Source organism: Vulpes lagopus, chromosome 19 (assembly GCF_018345385.1).
Source record: "Vulpes lagopus strain Blue_001 chromosome 19, ASM1834538v1, whole genome shotgun sequence".
NCBI classification, from domain to species: domain Eukaryota; kingdom Metazoa; phylum Chordata; class Mammalia; order Carnivora; family Canidae; genus Vulpes; species Vulpes lagopus.
In genome coordinates this window covers 28,843,232-28,866,182 of record NC_054842.1, presented here as the reverse complement: position 1 = coordinate 28,866,182, position 22,951 = coordinate 28,843,232, and the positions used below count along the sequence as shown (strand labels likewise).

The 22,951-nt window shown below is 35.3% G+C and overlaps 1 protein-coding gene across 6 annotated transcripts in view; it reads right to left on the bottom strand.

The window, feature by feature from the left end:
- The window catches only part of ATP2C1 (ATPase secretory pathway Ca2+ transporting 1), a 171,828-nt gene that overhangs the window by 34,059 nt on the left and 114,818 nt on the right, over positions 1-22,951 (bottom strand). For all 6 annotated transcript variants that reach the window (XM_041734119.1, XM_041734118.1, XM_041734117.1 and 3 more), the window contains 8 exons: positions 19,275-19,399; positions 18,335-18,432; positions 15,329-15,424; positions 15,152-15,241; positions 12,975-13,079; positions 7,441-7,597; positions 4,067-4,237; positions 2,436-2,533 (listed from right to left, as the gene is read on the bottom strand). In XM_041734119.1, coding sequence (XP_041590053.1) covers positions 2,436-2,533; positions 4,067-4,237; positions 7,441-7,597; positions 12,975-13,079; positions 15,152-15,241; positions 15,329-15,424; positions 18,335-18,432; positions 19,275-19,399 — 940 coding nt within the window. The remainder of the gene's footprint in view (positions 1-2,435; positions 2,534-4,066; positions 4,238-7,440; positions 7,598-12,974; positions 13,080-15,151; positions 15,242-15,328; positions 15,425-18,334; positions 18,433-19,274; positions 19,400-22,951) is intronic.

Genomic DNA, 22,951 nt, shown 5'->3' with positions numbered 1-22,951 from the left:
AAGAGGCTTTGTGAAGTTCCTTCCTCTAAACCCCAACAGCCAAAGCATCCTAATAAAATAATCTTATACCTAAAGGCTCTGAAGAAGTTAACGAGTTATAAAAAAAGAAGATACTTTTCCTATAAATAATCTGTTGGAAAAGCATTACAATCAAAGGTTTAAAAAAAGACATTTCAAAGAAAAAAAGCAGTCTTTTTCTTTTTTTTCAGTTTATTTAAACTAAAAGAAAAAAAGTCTTTTCAACAAAAGGTGCTGAAACAATTGAACATCCATATGCAAAAACCTGAACTTTAACCCATTTCTCACAACATACACAAAAATTCAATATGGATCACAAGGGATCCCTGGGTGGCTCAGTGGTTTAGCGTCTGCCTTCAGCTGAGGGCATGATCCTGGAGTCCCAGGATCAAGTCCCACATCAGGCTCCCTACATGGAGCCTGCTTCTCCCTCTGCCTGTGTCTTTGCCCCTCTCTCTGTCTCCCTCTCTCTCTCTCTCATGAATAAATAAAATATTTTTTAAAAATGGATCACAAACCTTAGTGTAACAATCTAAAAATATATAAGACTTTTGGGAGAAAATATAGGTAAAAAAATTCTTTGTGACATTGGGTTAAGCAGAGTATTCTCAGAAAAGACATCAAAATCATTATCCATAAAAGAAAAAATGATAAACTACACTTCATCAAAATTTGAAACTCCTACTCTCTGAAAGTGCTAAAAGATGAAAAGAGGGACGCCTGGGTGGCTCAGCGGTTGAGCATCTGCCTTTGGCCCAGGGTGTGATCCTGAGTTCTGGGATAGAGTCCCACACCGGGCTCCCTGCGAGGAGCCTGCTTCTCTCCCTCTGCCTATGTCCCTGCCTTCTCTCTATGTCTCTCATGAATAAATAAAATCTAAACAAAGAAAAATAAATAAATAAATAAAAATAAAATAAAAAGATGAGCCATAGACTAGCAAAGAGTTCTGGGATAGAGTCCCACATCGGGCTCCCTGCAAGGAGCCTGCTTCTCTCCCTCTGCCTATGTCCCTGCATTCTCTCTATGTCTCTCATGAATAAATAAATGAAATCTAAACAAAGAAAATAAATAAATAAAAATAAATAAAAAGATGAGCCATAGACTAGCAAAAACTATTTTCAAATCAAGTATCTGATAAAGGACTTGTATCTATAACATATAAAGAACTCTCAAAAGTCATTAAGAAAACAGATACAATCTTTTAAAAATAGGCAGGGCAGACACTTCACTAAAGAAGATATATATATATATATAAAAAAAGATATATGGATGACAAATAAGCACATGAAGGTATTAAAAATCATTAACTGTGAGGGAAATGCAAATTAAAACCATACAAAGATCCACTTCCTACCTATTAGAATGAGGTGTGAGAGAAAATGACAATCTCGCATGATGGTGAGGATGCAGAGAATTTAGAACTTTCAAACACTATGGTGGGAATGCAAAATAATAAAGCCACCTTGTAAAACAACTTGGAAAATTCTTAAAAGGTTAAGCATATAACCTTGTGACCCAACAATTACTCCTAGGTATTTATCCAAGAGAAATGAAAACTTATTTTCATACAAAAATCTAAACACAAATGTTTATAGTAGCTTTAGTCATAATCAACAAAAACTGGAAATAATACAAATATCTTTAAACCAGTAAACAAGTAACACATTCACCCAAACACTGAATACTACTGTACTCAGCAATTTAAGAAAAGAACAAATCATTAATACAATCAACATGGATAAATCTCAAAGCATTATGCTAAATGGAAAAAGCAGATCCAGAGCCTCATACTATATGATTCCATTTTTAAAGCATTCTGGAAAAGGCAAATTATAGGGACAGAAAACAAATCAGTGGTTGCCAAGTGTTAAAAGTAGAGAGAGGAGTTGACTATAAAAAGACATAGAAGAATTTGGGGATATGATGGAACTGTTCTAGATCTTGACTGTGGTTGGTTACAAGATTGTATCCACTGGTCAAAACTTAGAACTGTATATTAAAAAGGGTAAATTTTACTGTACGAAAATGATACCTCGATTTTCTTTAAAAAGCATTAAGTATTCATGACACATTTAAAACAAAATGGTAAGAAATACAAAGTAATGATCTCTCTCCACTCTGTACTTTGTAAATGTAATTCAACCACTTAACCTCCATATACCCTCCTGAAGAGGAAAGATGGTTCTTGCTAAAGTTAACAATTTGCTCTCTGTATTCAAATGACTATAAATACTCCAACTGTATCATAAATATTCTTAATGAGAAGACTGACTTCAATCATGAGATTTCATTTCATGATTTGGATCAATTAGATAGTCCTGTCCTCACTGTTCTCAAACAGTTTCATGAAGGTAACAGAAATTGTAACACTTGGAATAAGGCCTTTCCATCTAAAAAGGCTTTAAGTTTAGGCCTACCTTTGGTACAATTTGTGAAAGCTGCTGGACATCCATTGCATCTATTTCTTCTCCTGAGACTGACTGGGAAGTTTTGGAATACAATCCCAGACGACTAGCTAAGGTGAAATGGGAGAGAAAACATAATTGAACAAATTAGTTTTGCTTGCTAGGCTAGTCAACATAAGGTTCACTTTATATGATTTTTTATTCATTCTCTTTTTAAGTACAAAATGTCTTTATACCAAGGGATCACCAAAACAAATTACTAGTAAGACAAACTTATCTGAAAGTTTAGGGTTTTCTGTTTTATTTTTATTTAAACTTAATAAGAATAAGAGTTTTGACAATTTAACCCACCATACCTAAGAACTGAAACAGGGCCAATCAGGTTTTGCTTAGTAATTCAATTTTAATAAAGATCAGAATGCATTTTAAGGAAAGTATCCAAAGCCAGACAAAACACTGGTGGATCTATGGTAATCATGTAGTTAAATGTAAAAGAAAATAGATGTTTAAATTTTTTTCAAAAAAAAAAAAAAAATTTTTTTTTCTAGGTATAATCTTCCCAACAATGTTGTTTCTGGTGACATACTCTTCTTAGATAACATAAAGTGTGAAACTCCTATCCCAGTCTCTTGCTATATTAATAAAATCAGAATTAATGGATTTTAGCAAACCTTAAATTTATCAGCATGAATTACAATTTATAAATTCCAGGAGATGTGTAGAAAAAAATAAATAAATAAATTCCAGGAGATTAACTTTCAGTGTCCTTTTTTTCCCCCATATATATATGGGGGGGTGCAGACGGGGAAGAGAAGGAAACAGAGAGAGAGAATCCCAAGCAGGCTCTATGCCCAGAATGGAGACCAACGGGGGGCTCAATCACATAATCCTGAGATCATGATCCAATTTGAAATCAAGAGTCAGACACCTAATCAACTGTGCCACCCAGGTGCCGTTCGATTCTTACATTTCTTAAGGTAATCTTAAATGACATTCAAACAACATAAGCACATACATGATGTAACAGGAGAATATAGACACAAACTATTTTCTTTCAAATCAGGTACAAGTCAAAGTCTGCTTTGCAAATAATCCTCAAGTTTAAAGGGAAAACTAAATTTCATGTTTCCTTTCATGCGCAAAATCTAGTAGATTATGAGATTAAACATAATCCAACAATATAGTGGATCATGAGATTAAAAATAATGAACTATTCTTTTGTGAATAAAGTAAATGTGATTTCCTAACAGTTATGTATTTTCAATTAATAGTATTTTTAGCCTAAAATAAATTTTTGCCCACAATTCTATATAGAGTATGAGTAAATAAGAGAGTTCATTTTAATTGTATAATGTCAGGGACACCTGGGTGGCTCAGTAGTCGACTGTCTGCCTTTGGCTCAGGTTGTGACCCAAGGTCTTGAGATCAAGTCCCACATCAAGTCCCCCACAGGGAGCCTGCTTCTCCCTCTGCCTATGTCTCTGCCTCTCAATCTCTGTCTTTCATGAATGAATAAATAAAATCTTTTTAAAAATTTGTATAATGTCAATATTATGCATACACACTTTATATCTAATGGTTCATAAAGCTATATACTGCAGTTCATTTAAGAAAAAAAAAAAAAGGAAGCAACGTAGTTATACCAATTGCAACTGCAGTCTCCTGTGAGTCTCCAGTAATCATTTTTATCGATACTCCTGAGGCAATGAGTGTAGTAACAGCTTCTTTCACACCAGTTCTAGGAGGATCAATGATTCCCACCAGGCCAAGAAAGGTCAGCTGTCCCAGTTCAGGACCAGAAGCTAAAGCAAGAACTTAAGAAATAATAAAACCCAAAAAAGAAAATATGAGTCACAAAAGCATTACAATTTACTGACAAAAGCTAGAGACAAATAAATCACTTATGATTATAACGTTATTATATAATCATTAAATATAAAAATTATTACATGCTAAGACATCAATGATTCTAGATACAGAGTTGCTTAAAGCTATTACTAAAGAATTATTAAGCAGAAAGGCAAGTAAGGAGCAAATAAATGTTTTTACAAAGCGATTACATGCAGCTCATCTAAACATCAACTATTAGCTCTTTAGAAAATATAATTAGGTATCTGGAGAAACTATGGGTTTATTGAGCTTTGAAAATCAGTTTTAAACAGACACCTCTGAAGGGGGTTGTTACTAATGTATCTTCATCTTCCCATTTTATAGGTCTCCAGAACAATTCAATAGCTTGAAGAGAAGGCTATATTAATTAACTATATACAACATACAACAATTTTGTACATGACAAACCCTAGGAGCTAAATTAATCTGCAACTGACTGAACCACCACTAATTAACAGCAGTTTGGATTCTTTTACTCTTTTCATAACATTAATAAGTATTTCTTATTTTTAACTTTGGTTCTCTAAGAATATCTAACTAACACCACCATAAAATTACTGGTACTTTCCGGTCATCCTTGGGCACTTAAGATATAACACAAAGTATTGCTCATTTCCAAATATCATTTAGCTTATCCTCAGAATTCTGGAACTTCTGATAACTACCTTATGAGCCAAAAATGTATCACCATCTGGAATATTATTAGACTGAACAATTTACCAGAGAGAGCACAAAAAAGCACACTAACTAAACATATGTATCTCATGGGTAAACTGAAAAGTCATAACCAGATCACAAGCAGTATTCATTCTTATTCATGCAGAAGGATTAAATATATTTGGAAAACCAAGAAAGGAGAGAAAATGAGTGAAAATATCAGTGAGGATGACAGAACATGACAGACTCCTAACTCTGAGAAACGAACAAGGGGTAGTGGAAGGGGAGGTGGGTGGGGGGATGGGTGACTGAGTGATGGACACTGAGGGGGGCACTTGACGGGATGAGCACTGGGTGATATGCTATATGTTGGCAAATTGAACTCCAATTTAAAAAACTAAAAAATATATAATCTTTTTTTAAATTTAGGGGTGGTGGAAGGGGAGGAGGGCGGGGGCTGGGGGTGAATGGGTGACGGGCACTGAGCGGGGCACTTGACAGGATGAGCACTGGGTGTTATTCTGTATGTTGGTAAATTGAACACCAATAAAAAATAAATTTATTAAAAAAAAAAGATAAAAAAAAAAAAGAAAGAAAGAAAACCAAGGTTAGAGGCAAACCACTTCTATTCTCCCAATGTCAGAGTGATATACCTAATTATTATGTAGATGTGAGCTCCAAAGGCTTTCACCCTGGAGAGCCACTTGATGTTGGAACAGAGGCAGAAGGCAAAGGAAGGGGAAAGTGAGTATCAATTCATGTGTCAGTAAACCCTAAGAAAGGGAGATCAGTTCCTGGCTCTCTCAGTGGAGGGTTAGCCTAGATGTTAGTATCCTATGTTTGTTTGCTTCCTTAGCACAAATGAAGATCTACTGCTACGACTACTGTTTGGGGCAAGGTTAGGTAGTAGACCTTTTTCATGAGGAGGGTCCCCTACTAAAGCATAAAAACAAAACATACTCTAATTTCAAAATTAAGAACCAAGTATACTTAAGAAACTTATAATTTAGAAGATGTAACTTAGGTACATATCAAGTTAAATCTGATGTCTTTCTGTTCCCAATATGGTAATTTTAGGGAGAGGAGGAAAATGGAGCTTAACCAGAGGAAAAGACATGAAGCAAGAGACAAATGACCAGAACATTTCCTAAAGCCCTGCAAAACAGAGATTTTTCTCCTCTCCCAACTCTGGTCTCTTTCACAATGTCACACCAAACCACAAATACACAAACTTCCATAATCCTTCAGATGATGAGTTAAAATAAGTGTGAAACCTCTGAAACTTCTTTAGTGTCTCTAAACCCAAGCCAACTTTGGACCCCCTTGCTGTGAGCTGCTAAGAATAACAAAACTCTGCCTTCAAAGCCACAAGAGTACTTTTCTAAACCTAGCTTATTATAAGAGCAGAAATTCTGTAGGTCTATCCAAATGTTTTATAACCACAGATAGCCCTTGCTTAAGTGAACCATGACTATTTTTTTACATTAAGTTGTTTCCTCCTTCCAGGACTGTGCTTGATCTCTATTTTGTAAAATAATAAGATTAAGGAAGGCAACTCTTCCAATTTCCCTGAGAGAGACTACATAAGTATATATATTCCCCACAAGCCAGATGACTATCCAGAAAGTAAAAACCAGGTATGGCCCCAACCCTGGCCTCTTCACCTACATATACTGTCCTTAACAGCCTAATGTTTGTGTGCATATCAGATCCTCTCTCCCCCATCATTGTTTAGTCAGCAACACAGACATAAAATCAGAATCTGGACACTTCTTTCCTCTGAATGGCAAGGGAAGGTCAGCAGAAGAGGAACGCCTCAGTTTAAAGGACAAATTAAAAGCTTAAAACATTAGTATTTAGGAAAGTATTTTAGATCTATCAGTAATTACAACAGTCCAAATGATGAAATGAGAAATATCACTTTACCTTCTTCTATCTCCCTTCTCATAAAATAAACTTGTCTAAAATAAAATTCCTTTCACCTACTCAGAGGCCAATGCATATCTGTAAAAACTAGAGATTTTGTATTTTGCTACATTCCCAACTTCTTTTATTTTAGGGGTCAAAGAGCCAACTAAAACATAACACTTTAGAAATGGATGTTCTACAAAGTCTGGGATACAGCACATGACAGCTCATATGTGAAGCATGAATTCAGCTACGATTAAAAGAAGGCATCACTGGGGAGGGTGCAGGAATAGGTGAATGGGATAAAGAGGTACAAATTTCCACTTATAAAATAAAAAAAATCATGAGGATGAAAAGTACAGCATAGGGAATACAGTTAATAATATTATAATAATGTTATATGGTGACAGATAGTGACCGTGCCACCATGGTGAGCATTGCACAATATAGACTTGTCAAATCAATATGCTGTACACCTACAACTAATATAACATTGTATGTCAATTCTACTGCAATGAAAGCAAGCAAGCAAGCAAGCATTATCTTGCTGAAATGGCCTTACCTCTGAGCCCTGCAGAGCCCATTCGTGCCTTCTCTTGTTGGTACAGATCTCTCTGCTGCTGGGTAAGTGTCAAGGTTTGCCCTTTGCTGTAGTATGTAGTACAATACTTTATCACTTGTTCATAAGCCCCTTTCATAAAACAAATCTCTGGTCCATCCTAAAAGAAAAAACCGCAAATAAATTCAAGTTTATTTCAATTTATACATATCTGTCACTGGAGTCCAACAATACATGGCATGCATTTCTCATAATCCCAAGGGAAGTTACTCAAGCCTAACTAAGGCTTTGAGTGGCACTTGAACTCTGAAGATTACAAGCTCTTTTGTGGAAGCTTTCTTTACCCTCTAGAGAAAATAGCATCTACTTCCCACCCTCACCTCCACAACTGAAGGCAATGCTATACTAAGCCCTTTTAGGTCAGGAACTCTGAGGTTGGGGAGAACCTTACAACCTAACAGGAAAAAGAAAGAAATCTATCATCAGCCCACAAACAGTAATTCAGGCTTTCCATTAGTTGCTATTATATGTACAAATATATATGATCACATTTGATTCTCACAACCACTTTATAATTACGGGTATTATCAGAACCTTTTACTTTTTACCCTAGGAAAGCATTATATAAAAGCTTACAATGAAAAACTAGAGCTGCCTGCCCAAACTTTCTCACCTCTAGTCTTACTCAACAGAGCCAAACCAATTTTAACTCTTTTAGCTGTTTTCCTTGGTATTTATCTCCATGTTATTAAATACATTTATACTGCTACTTTTTCACTGATCAATTTTATACATTGCCCACTGTAACAGGTTAGTAGTTAGGCCACCGCTACTACCTATTCCTCCACTCATCATTACAAAACACTTAAAGCAAAAGTTGTCAGTATTCTGTTTAATGATTCCTCATTGCTAATCGAATAGTCACTAGAACAGTTCACAAACATCCCACTTCTTGCAGGCACATGACAGGAACATATTTCCCTGCCCTTCTCTCCCACTTTGAAGTCAGGCGTGACTTGCTTTGGCCGATAAATATGAGCAATACTGTGTCACTTCCAAATGGAAATAATGTGCTATTCCTCTTGCCCTGCTAGGGCAGTGTGTGCTCAAATTGAGATGGAGCTCCCACCTGCCTGGGTCCCCAAGTAACTAGTGAGCAGATACTAGAAGGCAGGAAGGCAACAGGAAGGTATGATGATGCTTCCATAGCCTATATAAATTAAATATATTTCTTTTCTTGTTTAACTTTGTCTTTTAAAAAGCTTATAACTTCTTTTTATTTACTTGGTTTTATTTATACCTATCACTAATTATCTCCAAACTCTTCCATGCAATATAAAAAGCCCTTCTCAATGGTATTTTTTTCTTTTTTTTTTTTTTTTATTATTTATTTGACAGAGAGCACAAGCAGGGGAAGTGGCAGAGAGAAGCAGGGTCCCCACTGGGAGCCCCTTGTGGCACTCAATCCCAGTCATGACCTGAGCTGAAGGCAGTCAACAGACTGAGCCACCCAGGCACCCCTCAATGGTATTTTTCATATGATTAAATGAGCAGGTAAGCTATTCCTTCCACATTATTAATGAAGATCTCCTTCTTGAGTCTTGTTCTCCTTTCTACTTTGAGTTGGTCGACTTGTAGGCCTGCTACATAACTAATATCCAGGAACTTCCCCTTCACCTCTATCATGGGGATTCTTTGCACTGTTCTCCTGGTTAGAACTCTGGGTTTTAAGTCTTCCTTTTCCTTAGTCTACTGTCTTATGTTGGAATAAAATATCTGCAAGTATTTAAGAAAAGGTGTGTGAGATACAGATTTTGAGACATGGAGTATCTCAAAACGTTTTTATTCTATCACATTTTTAAGGTCAGCTGAGAATAAATTTCCTCTCAATTTGAAGACATTCTTCTATTACCTTCCAGGCTCCAGAGTTCAGTGTTACATTTGCAAAGTCTAAAGAAGCTACATTAATTCCTAAACCTTTGTATATGATCTTCCCCTTGCCTACTCACTCTCTAGCCCAGAAGCTTTCAAAATTCTCCTTAAGCATCCTCAAATTTCTTGATTGTTGTGTTTATCCTTTCATCCCACTCTTTAACATAACTCATTGTGCTAAGCAGCTGACAGGCAATTTTATTTTAGAAGCTGAGGTCCTTCTGGAAATTTTTATGGTGTTATCTGATAAAGTCTTCCCATTTTGGGGGTGCCTGGATGGCTCAGTCAGTTAAGCAGCTGACTCTTGGTTTTGGCTCAGGTAGTAATCTCAGGATCCTGAGATCAAGCCCCAGGGTGGACTCCCAACTCAACAAAGAGTCTGCTTCCCTCCTCCCCCTCCCCCAGTGTTACCTGTGTGTGTGAGTGCGTGCACTCTCTAAAATAAATAAATAGGGCAGCCCCGGTGGCACAGCAGTTTGGTGCAGCCTGCGACCCAGGGTGTAATCCTGGAGACCCGGGATCAAGTCCCACATCAGGCTCCCCACATGGAGCCTGCTTCTCCCTCTGCCTGTGTCTCTGCCTCTCTCTCTCTCTATGAATAAATAAATAAATCTTTAAAAAATAATAACACTGTAAAATATTTAATAAAATTAAATAAATAAATAAATAAATAAATGGATGGATGGATGGATGGATAAATAAATATTTAAGAAAATCTTCCCATTTTCTTGTCTCTCTATTACCACTATTAGGTGGATGCTGGCTCTCCTATTTATTTTCTGATTTTTGTACCTTATCTTTTATATTAAGCACCTCTTTGACTTTTTGTTCCACCTTCTGATAAATGTTCTATTTAAGGCATTTTGTTGTCATTTTCTACGGTCTTTGGAAATTTTCTTCATCCACCATTATCACTGTTTTGCTGAGACTCCTTTCTCTGTTGGTTTGGTCTGTGGCTTTCGTATTAAAGACTTTTCCCTAGGGATGCCTGGATGGCTCAGCAGTTGAGCATCTGCCTTCAGCTCAGGGCATGATCCTGGAGTCCCAGGATTGAGTACCACATCAGGCTCCCTGCAAGGAGCCTGCTTCTCCCTCTGCCTATGTCTCTCTCTCTCTCTCATATGAATAAATAAAATCTTAAAAAAAAATAAAAAGACTTTTCCCAAGTATCTAGCAATCCCTGACTATCCATTTACATTAAGACTGAAAAAATTAAAGGTTTAGAAACTCCATGGGCATTGATAGGTTTACCAAATGATGGCCCTCACTGTATGATGATGAGATGATAACCAAGAGTCAGTAAACTCTACCAATGAGTGATGAGCCCGCTTAAAAAATACTCTGTACTAGGGGCATCTGGGTGGCTCAGTCAGTGAAGCATCCGACTCGTAAACTCAACTCAGGTCTAGATCTCAGGGTGGTGAGTTGGGACCCTGTATTGGGCTCCAAAATGGGTGTAGAGTTTACTTAAACAAAAAAAAACAACAAAAAAAAACTGTACTGTGAGGATCTCCCTGGGACCAGTCAGCTTCTCTACAACTCCTCAATCTTCTTAGAGAGTGAGGGCAGGGAGATACCTCCCTGCAGGCATTCTAAGAAAGTGGAGGTATGACTAGAGACTTACCCTGGAGGACAGTGATTTGCCCTTAATCACTCTGTTTTCAGTTATAAGCCTTAATTCTGCCCTCCACTCTTGTCTCCAAGATGAGACTTCTAATATTCCACAGAGATACAAAAAAGGGGGGGGGGGGCTGATAATCTGGCCTCAAGAAACAGGAAGTTCTATTGGTTCCTCACCCAGAATTTCAAACTGATCTCCTATTTTTAGCTTTCTGTCTTAGTCTCTATTTTCACACTGAGTCTTCTATACTTTCTATTTTTTATATCCTTTACTCATTGGTTATCATTTTGGCAGGTTCCAGGGAAAAAGTATAAATAAATGTATACTGACCTGCTCAAATGAAAGTCTTCTTAAGCCAAACTATTTGAACCACTGGAGTTATTTTTAAAATTGGTAAATCTGCCACATTTGTGCCAGGCTGACCTCTTCTAGATCTTGAGTCACATCTGTGTATTTGGGTTTTGTTAGTTACATTGGCTGGTTTTGTATTGTATAAGAAGCTCTTCAGATCAGTAAATGAGAATATAATCACATAAATCTTTTTCAAACTTATATCCTGCTGCTACCTATCTCCCACTCCCACAACTGAGAAGATCAGTCAAACTGTAACATCAGAGTATAACTTCCAGAGTACAACTTTGGTGAAGTTAGATTCAAAATTGCTGAAGTCAAATCATTAAACTTTATATGAGCTACATTATCCTGAAGTACTGTGTGATCATACATAAAACGTAAAGAAACTGACCTTTCAAATAAACTCAAATACATATTACAGCTGTATTAACTCTACGTCAAGGGACATTAGCTGAAAATTATCTAACTCTAATGCAATTTTTGAAAGCTTAATGTTGCTAGGTTTAAGTAGGCTCCAAGCCCAATGTGAGACTTGAATTCACAACTGTGAGGTCAAGAGTCACATGCTCCAACTGTGCCAGCCAGGCACCCCTTATGTTACAAGGTTTAAAGGTATTTTATTTTTACAGTTTTATTTTCACTTGTCTCCCTTCCCAGGGATTCATAAAAGTTCCTTTAAAGCTTAGATAGAAGTATTTTTAACCCTCATGGACAGAGTTCCTGGCAGACATCTATCTAAAAGTTCAATGTTGGCCAAATTGACCAATGTTGGTCAATTGTTGGCCAATTGACCTTTCTTTTAAAATCAATTATATTTCCTACTTATTATGGGTGAAGGGGAAATCTCACTCATTCCTGTCTATAGAGACATAATGGTTTCAAACTATTTGCTCACAGGTGAAAAAATACATAACCAATTAATTCCTAAAAAAGAAAATATAAAAATATAAAAATAACAAATACTTTAAAGGCAGAGTTCTGGGTGGCTCAGCAAAAAAAAAAAAAAAAAATAATAATAATAATAATAATAATAAAGGCAGAGTAAGTTTAAGCATCACACTATTAACAGCAACTATGAGTGACATAATTATACACTGCCGATAACTAAGAATTCTTATTACACTAACTTTGTAAAAATTTCTAAAGTACCCAGGAATAAAGTAGCAGCTGGAAATATCAGTGCTTGTCATTTTGTCAGTTTTTAAGATGAATAAACCAATATGAATTATAGACATTTGGTAACCACTTTCCCACAAAATAATGTGGTTTTGTTTGTTCTGAAGACAAGACTACAGTGAAAGAACACAGAGTGACACCAGAGGGCAGAAACCTTTAATACATAGTCATCAACAACAAAAATATCGAATCTGATGTCTCAGGATCTAAGACACTGAGACTTGGGTCTAACTCATTTTAAGCTGTTTGCTCATACAGCAAAACTCGATGTCTCTATGCATAAATTCAAAGAGAACATGAGAACAAGGATAAGTTACTATAAATTATAAATACTTTAAAGCAATGGGACTTTGTTATAGTCAATGAGTATTTAAACCTAAAGGTGGATAATAAATACAATGTAGTCATCTATGTTAAACAAGATTTAGTATGTACTCTTTACATGGAAGGGTACCTGCTGTGTTCGATGTACACACTTAACAGCCATCCATTTTTGCTCAGAGCTAAAAGGATATTCAGCTTTTCTGACATAGTCCTGTTGAAGTCCATCAAGACCCATCTATATGGCACAAAAAGAAAGTTAATTCTCACCAACATGTGATTATTTTTTCCTTTAACAAAGAACAAGGATCACAATGTACAGCTAGGCTGGCTAGAGATACCTGGAGTATTTTTCAAATAAGGGTGATAGAATAGCAGTGCTCCATCTATATATACCACATTTCTCTGAACGGCAACATACATGATCAAGATGAAAGCCTGGGTGTGTAGATACAGTGTAAGACATGCTACCTGGACTATAGGTAGACCAAATCTTCAACACTGTCTAGATTAAAATCTCTACTGGCTCAAATTCTGAAAGGAAGCAGGATACATATAAATAAAATACCCAACCAACACTGAGCATGTACTTTTATGATCAACAGAAGCTTCAAATTCAATTCCTTACTTCTTAGGGATTCAAATCTATTTTTCCTGTTGCCACTATCCTACTCTCTTACATCCTACCACTTGATATTCTGACTACTACCAGTGTACTGTAGCTGTTCTTCCCAATATCCTCTACATTTTCCTCCAAATATTCAAAAATATTTTTTAAACTACTCAAAAAACCTAGCTTATTGCTTTTTGTTCTCTTTGCTATCTACTGAAACATGTTTAGACTCTTCTTCCTGGCTTTCAAAGGTCCCTTCAGAAACCCACCATGCAGTCTATTTAACAATCCTCAAAGGGATCCCTGGGTGGCTCAATGGTTTAGCACCTGCCTTCAGCCCAGGGTCTGATCCTGGAGACCCAGTATTGAGTCCCATGTCGGGCTCCCTGCATGGAGCCTGCTTCTCCCTCTGCCTGTGTGTCTCTGCCTCTCTCTCTCTCTCATGAATAAATAAATAAAATCTTTAAAAAAAAATCCTCAAACTCTTTTTTTTTTCATCCAAGTTAACCAATATATAAACTACCATGTAATCTATGATTATTTATTCCTCTATGCTTTTATTCTTGCTCTTTCCCTAGCTTACCTCCCATCTAAATCTTGCCTATCCCTCAAAACCGAAGTCTCAAGTCTGGATTTGCCTTGTTCTTATTTGTGGTTCAACTTTTAAGACTTAACTATCTTCTATATTGGTCTAGCTTGTATTTGTTCCAAGAATGTCACAGTGTCAACTCTCTACCTAAAATGTGAGGTTCCTAATCATAAGCAGGTAGTTTTCACACTCTTTACCTCTTAAAAAAGTTAATATAAGGTTACGTATAACACCACTGTTAATACTGGTTAACAGATTAAACTTCTAAATATCTTTCAAAAAGCTATTTGATGCTATTTTAGTTATCAAAAAACAATAAAGAAATGCACTTTTTACTAACAAAACATATTCTAAAACTATCAATTTTATTTTATTAAATTTAATATAATAACCTACATTTCCATATTGAATCTCAATTCAAACAACTTCATTTAGAGATATCCTATTTCACACAAGTCTCAAAATTTTCTAAGACTGCTCTTAAAAGTAAGAGTTTTAATTTTTGTTATGGGAGGGATAGAGTGGACTTCAGGTTTTTCATCTAATCAAATATAAGACTTAGAAGAGGCCATCAATTGGGATAAATGAAAGGGTCACAGAAAACAGCACCCTCTCTCTCCAACACATTCTAATTCTATACTCCTTTTAAGAAATTGATAATGAAGGAAATAGGAAGACAAGAGAAAGAAAAGCTGATTTCTCATGATGTCCTTAATATCTTCACATGGAAATACTTAAAGAATGCTGTCTTCATTCATTTTAAAGTTAGCACTTCAACATTACACACATTGAGAAAGCCTTCCACACAAAACTCTAAATATTACGGAAAATATTATAAGAACATTCACTCATAAGAAATCCAGTCACTGGTCATTAGTTTGTTTCTTGAATATAAGAGATAAAGCTATGTTGAAAAGGCTTTATTTTTATCAGCTCTGTATTTCAAGAATAATAAAAATGGTTCACAAACCATTTTTGGGCAATAAAAACAATAAAATATTGTGAGTCTTCTTCATTCTAAACCTAAAAACCTATAATACTGAAATTGATGACCTCACATTCTCTTGTGAAAGTGATGTCTCATATGTCAAAGAAATCAAACACATACCTTCATTGCAAGAGCAATTAAGGCTCCTTCCGTTGGCTTCCCCATTAGAGTGTTGTTTCTAATTACAGCATCATTGCATACACAACCCGCCTAAGAGAAATATACAGAGACTATGAACCCATCACTGTGTTCTAAGTCATTATGAAAAATCACCTTCTTAGAGAATAAAGTATTTACCTCAACAATTCTGCTAACAGCTGGGTTATAGAATCCATGAACAACATCACCATCAACAATCACTTCCCCAAATGGATTGTAACCAACACCAGTAACCTAAGGAACATACAGTGAGGTCAATAATCCAACCCAGAGAGACAGTGATAATATTTATGAAAGCCAAAAACGATGATGACTTGTGTCATTTCATTTTATACATCTTGATGCTATTAATGTATATACCTAGAAAAGCACATGTCTAAAAGAACATGTGCTTTTAATACATAATTCTTTTAATAGTTAAAAGAATATAGATTCCAGGGTGCCTGGGTGGTTCAGTTGGGTAAGTGTCCAACTCTTGGTTTCAGCTCAGGTCATGACCTCATGTGTCATGACACTGAGCCCTGAGTCAGGTTTCAAGCTCTGCACAGAGCCTGCCTAGGATTCTCTCTTTTCCCCTCTGCCCTTCACCCCTGCTGCTTGTGCGTGCTCTCTCTCTCCCTAAAAAAATAAAATCTAGATTCTAATTTTCACCATAATAACAAACCTATAGTTAATTATATGAATAATTAATTATAATACAATTATATTATATTTAATATATTAATATATATTATATATTAAATTATAATAAATATAAGAATGTATAGCATATTTTAAGTAGAAATATACTGCTAATACAATTAATATAAATTTATATTGTTTCTACTTATAATACACTATAAAAGAGTAAACCATGAAAATCTCTAAACATAAATGAGCTTTAAATTTATGTAACATCTATAAACATACTCAATTTTCCAAGAATCCAATTCCATTTCCATATCTAACATTTGTGACAAACCTGAGACCCAGAAAAAAAGCAGAATTCTTTTGGCAAATATGCAGGCTAGGCTCAGTGACATTACATGATTTATCCTAGCACTTAGAAACTACTTTAACATAGTATATTACATGCCAGTTTTAAAAATCAGAGGTACAGACAAGCCAGATACTTATTCCATATGGCTAGAACTAAGCCAAACAAGTTGAATTTCACAGCAAAAATAAGACAGTTTAGAGAGAAATTAATAAACAGCTAATGCTTGACATATGGAAGTACGAGGTTAAAACAACAGAAACTGGGCAGCCTGGGTGGCTCAGAGGTTTAGTGCCGCCTTCAGCCCCAGGCTGTGATCCTGGGGACCAGGGATCGGGTCCCACGTTGGGCTCCCTGCATGGAGCCTGCTTCTCCCTCTGCCTGTGTCTCTGCCTCTCTCTGCCTCTTGTAAATAAATAAATAAATAAAATCTTAAAAAAAAACCCAGAAATTTATTATACCCTACTTTCCATACCTGAACTATGCAAGCACATGTTAAACCCCAATGACTCTAAATCATCAACACACACCATATTGGGTATCCTTAACCAAATCTAACACTCTAAATATCAATAATATTATTTTAAACCCTACATAAAATGGAATTAAATAAACTTAAGTACAACTTCTGTCAATTTGTCTAATGATACAGTGAATTGGATACAAATACAATTTAAAATATGGTACCCTTCTTAAGTAGTGTCAACGAACATACTAGCTAGAAAGCCTGTTAAGACTGGGGTTAGACTAGAACTTGTCCTTACCTAGCTTCAAAATTAACCAATACACATAGAATGACATGTATTTAAGAAACTGCCAAAATATTATTTTTAAAATGAAGTAATTCATCTATTAATTTACTCCTCCCACAAGTATTTACTACTATGAGGAAGGCCCTGTGTTTGGCAACTTAGTTCTGCTCTATTACAACTTTAATAGTATAAAGAGGAACAGAAAATTTTACCTGGGCTAAAAACCAAGAGGCATCAAGTTCTATGAAAACAATATCTAAGGCCAGTTCTGGGCAGCCAGCAAAGCTTTTTTAAAGAAGTGGGGTTGAATGTTTATCACAGCAATACCCATAATAGCCAAACTATGGAAAGAGCCCAGAAGTCCATCGACAGATGAATATCTGTCGCTAAACTGCATATATATATATATATATATATATATATATATATATATCCATTGTATATATACTATGGAATATTACTCAGGCATTAAAATGAAAGAAAAATCCTGCCATTTGCAAGGACATGAATGGAACTAGAGGGCATCATGCTAAGCGAAATAAGTCAGAGAAGGAGAATTATCATAAAATTTCACTCCTATATGGAACTTAAGAAACAAAACAGAAGAGCACAGGGGAAGGAATGGAAAAATAAAACAAGACAAAATGAAAGACGGAGACAAAACATAAGAGACTCTTAATCATAGGTAAGAGTTGCTGCAGGGGAGAGATGTCGGAGGATGATGGACTAAGAGCACAAGATGTAATGAGCACTGGGTGTTATATAAGACTGATGAATCACTGAACTCCACCTCTGAAAGTAATAATATACTACATGTTAATTAAATTTAAAGAAAGAAAGAAAAAGTGGGGTAGGAACTAAGTTGCAAAGGATGAGGTAATAGACTGTCCTATACACAGTGAGAATAGCAGCAAAAGTCCTGAAATAGGAGGAATTTTGCTACACTGAAAGAATCATAAATCTGTGTATCTGGTGCCCAGAAAGCAAAGTAGAATATATAAGGATAAAGAAAGAAATAAGGAACAAAATATGTAAGGGCCTTGAGAGGCCATACGTCAGGATCCTGGTCACAATGGAAAGCCACTAAAACATCTTAGTTTTGGGAGTGACTTGCTAGTATTTGGTTCTAAAAGACCCCTCAAGCTGCATAGACAACAAAAATAAAAGTTCGTTAACAAACGGCTGTAGGAGTAATTAAAAGACAGGTGCCAAGGATGATTCAAAGTTTCTGGACGGTACAAATGGAGTGTACAAGTGAAGTGGGATCAAGACCAGTAGCACAAGGAAAAGGCTCTGCTGGTGATGAATTTATAGCCCTTTTGAAGATAAGACACTAGAATGGTTAGGAATGTCTAAACACCAAGTTTCTTAACAAAGAAATACAGTTGTTAAAAAAGGAAAAAATCTATAGAGTACCTCAGCATGCAGACCATCCGAAGTAAATATGTGAGTAACAGTCATTTCATTCTTTGTCAGTGTTCCAGTTTTATCTGAACAAATCACATTACAGCAGCCTATAGAATAAATCATTACATGTCATCAAAAGAGTCAGGAAGAAATAAACAAGTTTATATTAAAAACACTGGAAGCCTGTCCTACTTCTCTGAATTTTACACAAATTAGGCTCACTGATAATTTTATTTTCTCTCATTGTGCTTTTCACCATTAAGTTCTGAAATTAAAATTAAAAAATAGTGATAAATGCTGACTTTTCCTTATTAATTTGCAGTTGAATTTCTACAAAGCTTCTCAGTATTAGCTTTATATTATAATGTTACATAATACATTTTCTAAAGTGTAAAGGGTTCTTAAATATAAACCCATATAAATTTTCAGTCTGTATTTTAAAGTATTTTGCCTTCTCAATAGTATAATGCAAACTAAAAAATGAAATTCAGTATTTGTGGATTCCTAAATTTAAAAAAAAAAAAGAAATTTCACAGCATAAAGTTTTGTTATAGCAACATTTAGCAACTGTTGTATATTTACTGTTCTTATCAGCAAATTCAGCTGGAGTGTGATTTCTAGGATCTATGATAATTATCTTGAGATGTCAAAAGAAAAAGTTTCTATTAATTTTATTCCAAGGTTTCATTTGTTATATATGGATTTCTTTTTTACATAATTTAAGCATTAGAACATTCCATGACACAGATTTCTCTGAAAGTCCCCAGTCTTGAATGATACACATTTTTAATTACCTTTTCTGGTCATGAAAACCATACTTAACTTTGCCACAAGTCAAATATCACTATGTTAGCCTCTCAGACAAAAAAACTATTGCAACCTGATGATTCACTGTTGATGTAAACTAGCACACTATTGCTTAAGTATGCTTGTATTACCACATACTTACCCAGAGTTTCAACAATAGGCAGTTTTTTCACAATGGCCCTTTTCTTCACCATTCTCATAACACCAAGGGCTAGAGTCACTGTGACCACAATGGGAAGACCTTCAGGAATTGCTGCCACAGCCAAACTGTAATCAATATATACTTAGTATTGAAGTATAAATTAAATAGTACCTACAGCAATAATTTCAATTAGCTTTTACTTAAACAGAGGCTAATAAAAATACAAAGTTAATACTGTAATAAAAAATACTTAAAAATTAATTAAGAGGAAGGGAAAGCTAATTAACATTTATGGGATACCTACTAGCTACCAGGTTAAGTGTAGTGGTTGAAGAATGTACATTTGTGACATCAGATTGCCTAGATTTATAGCCAAGGCTTCACCAAATTTTACCTCTTTGACTCTGAGCAATTATTGCTCCACTCCTGTAGTTTAATTTTCTTATCTAGAAGTGCAGTGACACTTCTTATCTAGAAGATAGCAGTGACAGATATTCAAACAAAAACTTATACATGACTACTCATAGCAGCACTACTTACAATGACCAAAATATCACAGTAATGTCCATCAACCGATAAATGGGAAATTGTGGCATACCTATACAATGAAGTATTATTCTGCCATAAAAAGAAATGAAGTACTGATACATGCAAAACATGAATGAGCCCTGAAAACATTATGCTAACTGAAAGAAGCCAGACACAAAGACACATATTTTTATTCCATTTATATGAAATATTAACAATAAAACAAATCCACAGAGACAGAAAGCAGGTTAGTGGTTGCCAAGGGCTGGGGAGAAGAAAGAATGGTGAGTGATTGCCGAATGGGCACAGGGTTTTCTTTTGGGGGGATGAAAAGTACTGATACTTGATAGTGGTTGTGGTTGTACATTATGAATGGACTTAATTCCATTGAATTGCACATTTTTAAATGGTAAATTTCGTGGTATGTGTATTTTCTAACAAAAGATTAATTGCTTCCTTGTTTCCCTTTGCAATTTTTTAAAAAGTCAAATTAAGTCTATTTTTTATCCCAGTACAAATATTAGCTCCAACTCTCCTACAGTTAAGGACATATGCATTCTTGTTCTTCATTCTAATGTTGCTGCATCCACTGCTTTTACTCATCAACCTCTATTATCTATTTTTTTTTTAGCATCTTCTAACTTGATATTATTAGCATCCTGTTCCATAAGCATTTTTAAGTTTTTCACGCTGTTTACAGGTTAATTCTAAAATCTGAAAGCCAATTGATGACATAATACCATTGTGTACACTGAAAGAGTAAAAAAATACGTGTCTATCAGGGCACCTGGGTGACTCCATCAGTTAAGTGTCTGACTCTTGATCTCAGATCAGGTCTCAATCTCGGTCATGAGTTCAAGCCCCATATTGGGCTCCAAAGAAATATGTGCCACCATTAATACTTCCTTCTCTCTTTTGAACTATTCTATGCTGAAACAGAATCCTCTTTTCTTATGCTTACATTAACCCTCACTATATCAGGAAAAATAGGCATCATCATTTACAATCTAGATCTAATGGACCATTCCATTCTTTTGTTTTTAAGTCACTTCATGAACAATTTGCAGAGGAATAAAATGGATTGTGAAAAACTTCATTTGAAATTTTGAATTTTAGGGATGCCTGGGTGGTTCAGCAGTTGAGTGTCTGCCTTTGGCTCAGGGCGTAATCCCGGAGTCCTAGGATCGAGTCCCACATAGGGCTTCATGCATGGAGTCTGCTTCTCCTTCTGCCTAGGTCTTTGCCTCTCTCTGTGGGTCTCTCACGAATGAATGAATGAATTAACTAACTTTGAATTTTAACCTCAAACTATATTCCTGGATTTGAAGGTATATCTGAAATGAGCAATGTCCTTTGGATGCAACTAAACACAGCCTGGAATATATTCACTTTACAAAAAGTAATTTCAAATTCAAAAAATATTTCCAACAGGTTATAGGCTTATCAATTCTGGTTTCACTTTTTGCATTTGTGTCTTCAAAATGCAACAACTTTTGAAAATGTGGATGGTTCATAATTCTGTTGAAAAGAGAACAGTTATTGTCTTAGTAACATAGTTTTTAGACTTATAACTACCAATAACGTAAGTCCAATTAAGCTTTTCATTTCTGTCATCTATTTCCTTTTAATCACTTTTATATTCATACCAGCCTTTGGTATTTCTCCACTTATAAGTGGTATAAAGTAAAAAGTTGGTAAACAAATATTATAAAACATTAAAGAAAACTGCCATACACATCCTTTTAACAAAAAGGGGTGGTCTAGGTTCTTGTTGGAAAACACTGCATGATGAATTCCTTGCTGTAGCACGACTAACTGAAAGGGAATACCTGTCCTTCCTTTTTTGTCCTTAGAAATAAGCCATTCATTAGTTCAGGAATTTCAGAAAACCTAGACTGCCATCCATTAAGATTTCATTTATTTGATTAAATTTCACCCTCATCATTAGAGTGTACGGTGGCTCTTTGTCTCTTGGCTTTCATCTTTTGGTTCACCCAGTAATTCTTCTATCAATTATTCTTTGCCATTATGGTGAAAAGTGAAAAAATTATGATTCCTAACTTTAATGAATAGGAAAGAAAAAAAGGCAACTATAATGACTGTATCTCCAGACCCCTTTTATACTTGTAAATGATGATGTAATACTGAGCAACATAATAAAAAAATTAAAGGATAACAGAATAATGCTATTACATCAACCTTATAAGTGATGTCATCATTCTGCATTCTTATTGTTTTACTCATTTTTAGGACAGTTGGAAATAATTATTAAAATAATTACTAGGATAATGAAATAACAAAATGTTTCAAGACACAGGAAAAATAAGGTCACTAAAGATCCCATAATATATCTTACTTAGATTTATGAAAGGATAATGGATCCATAATTGCAAAGTAGAATGAGTTTTATTGTATTAAAAAAAATGTTTAACGCTTTGTCCTTTGTAAGACCTTGAAGTAGGAATAAAAATCATGATATGTCAACCCTCACAAACAGAACTGCCCCCTCAAAAATACTAAAAATCTAAAAATGAGTCTAATAGATAATATGCTCATGTTTAATATCTCAAACTCATACCCCATTTTAAATTTATTTCGTATTCAACCCAAGATTGAAGCCAAGAGTTTTAAATTGTATGTTTGCCCCTTTAGGGGAAAAGATACACTGCTTCATCCTATCACAAATATGTTTTAACCTACCAAGTCCTTATAATACATTTGATTTTTTTTTAATTCACGTTTTTGTTCTAATATGTGAACTATTACTTTCTAGTCCTACAATACAGCTTTCATCCAGGATTTCTTTTCCCTAGATGCCTAGGTAAGTTTCACTATTACTTATATCCCATCCATCACCATTTTCCTTTTATCATCTTTGTTTTGCTAGAATTCATACAGGACAGAGAAGGAATAAATTTTCTGATTACTTGCCTATCTGTTTTTTTTTTTTTTTTTTTTTTTTTTTTATTTTTTTTTTATGATAGTCACAGAGAGAGAGAGAGAGAGAGAGGCATTGACACAGGCGGAAGGAGAAGCAGGCTCCATGCACCGGGAGCCTGACGTGGGATTCGATCCCGGGTCTCCAGGATCGCGCCCTGGGCCAAAGGCAGGCGCCAAACCGCTGCGCCACCCAGGGATCCCTGCCTATC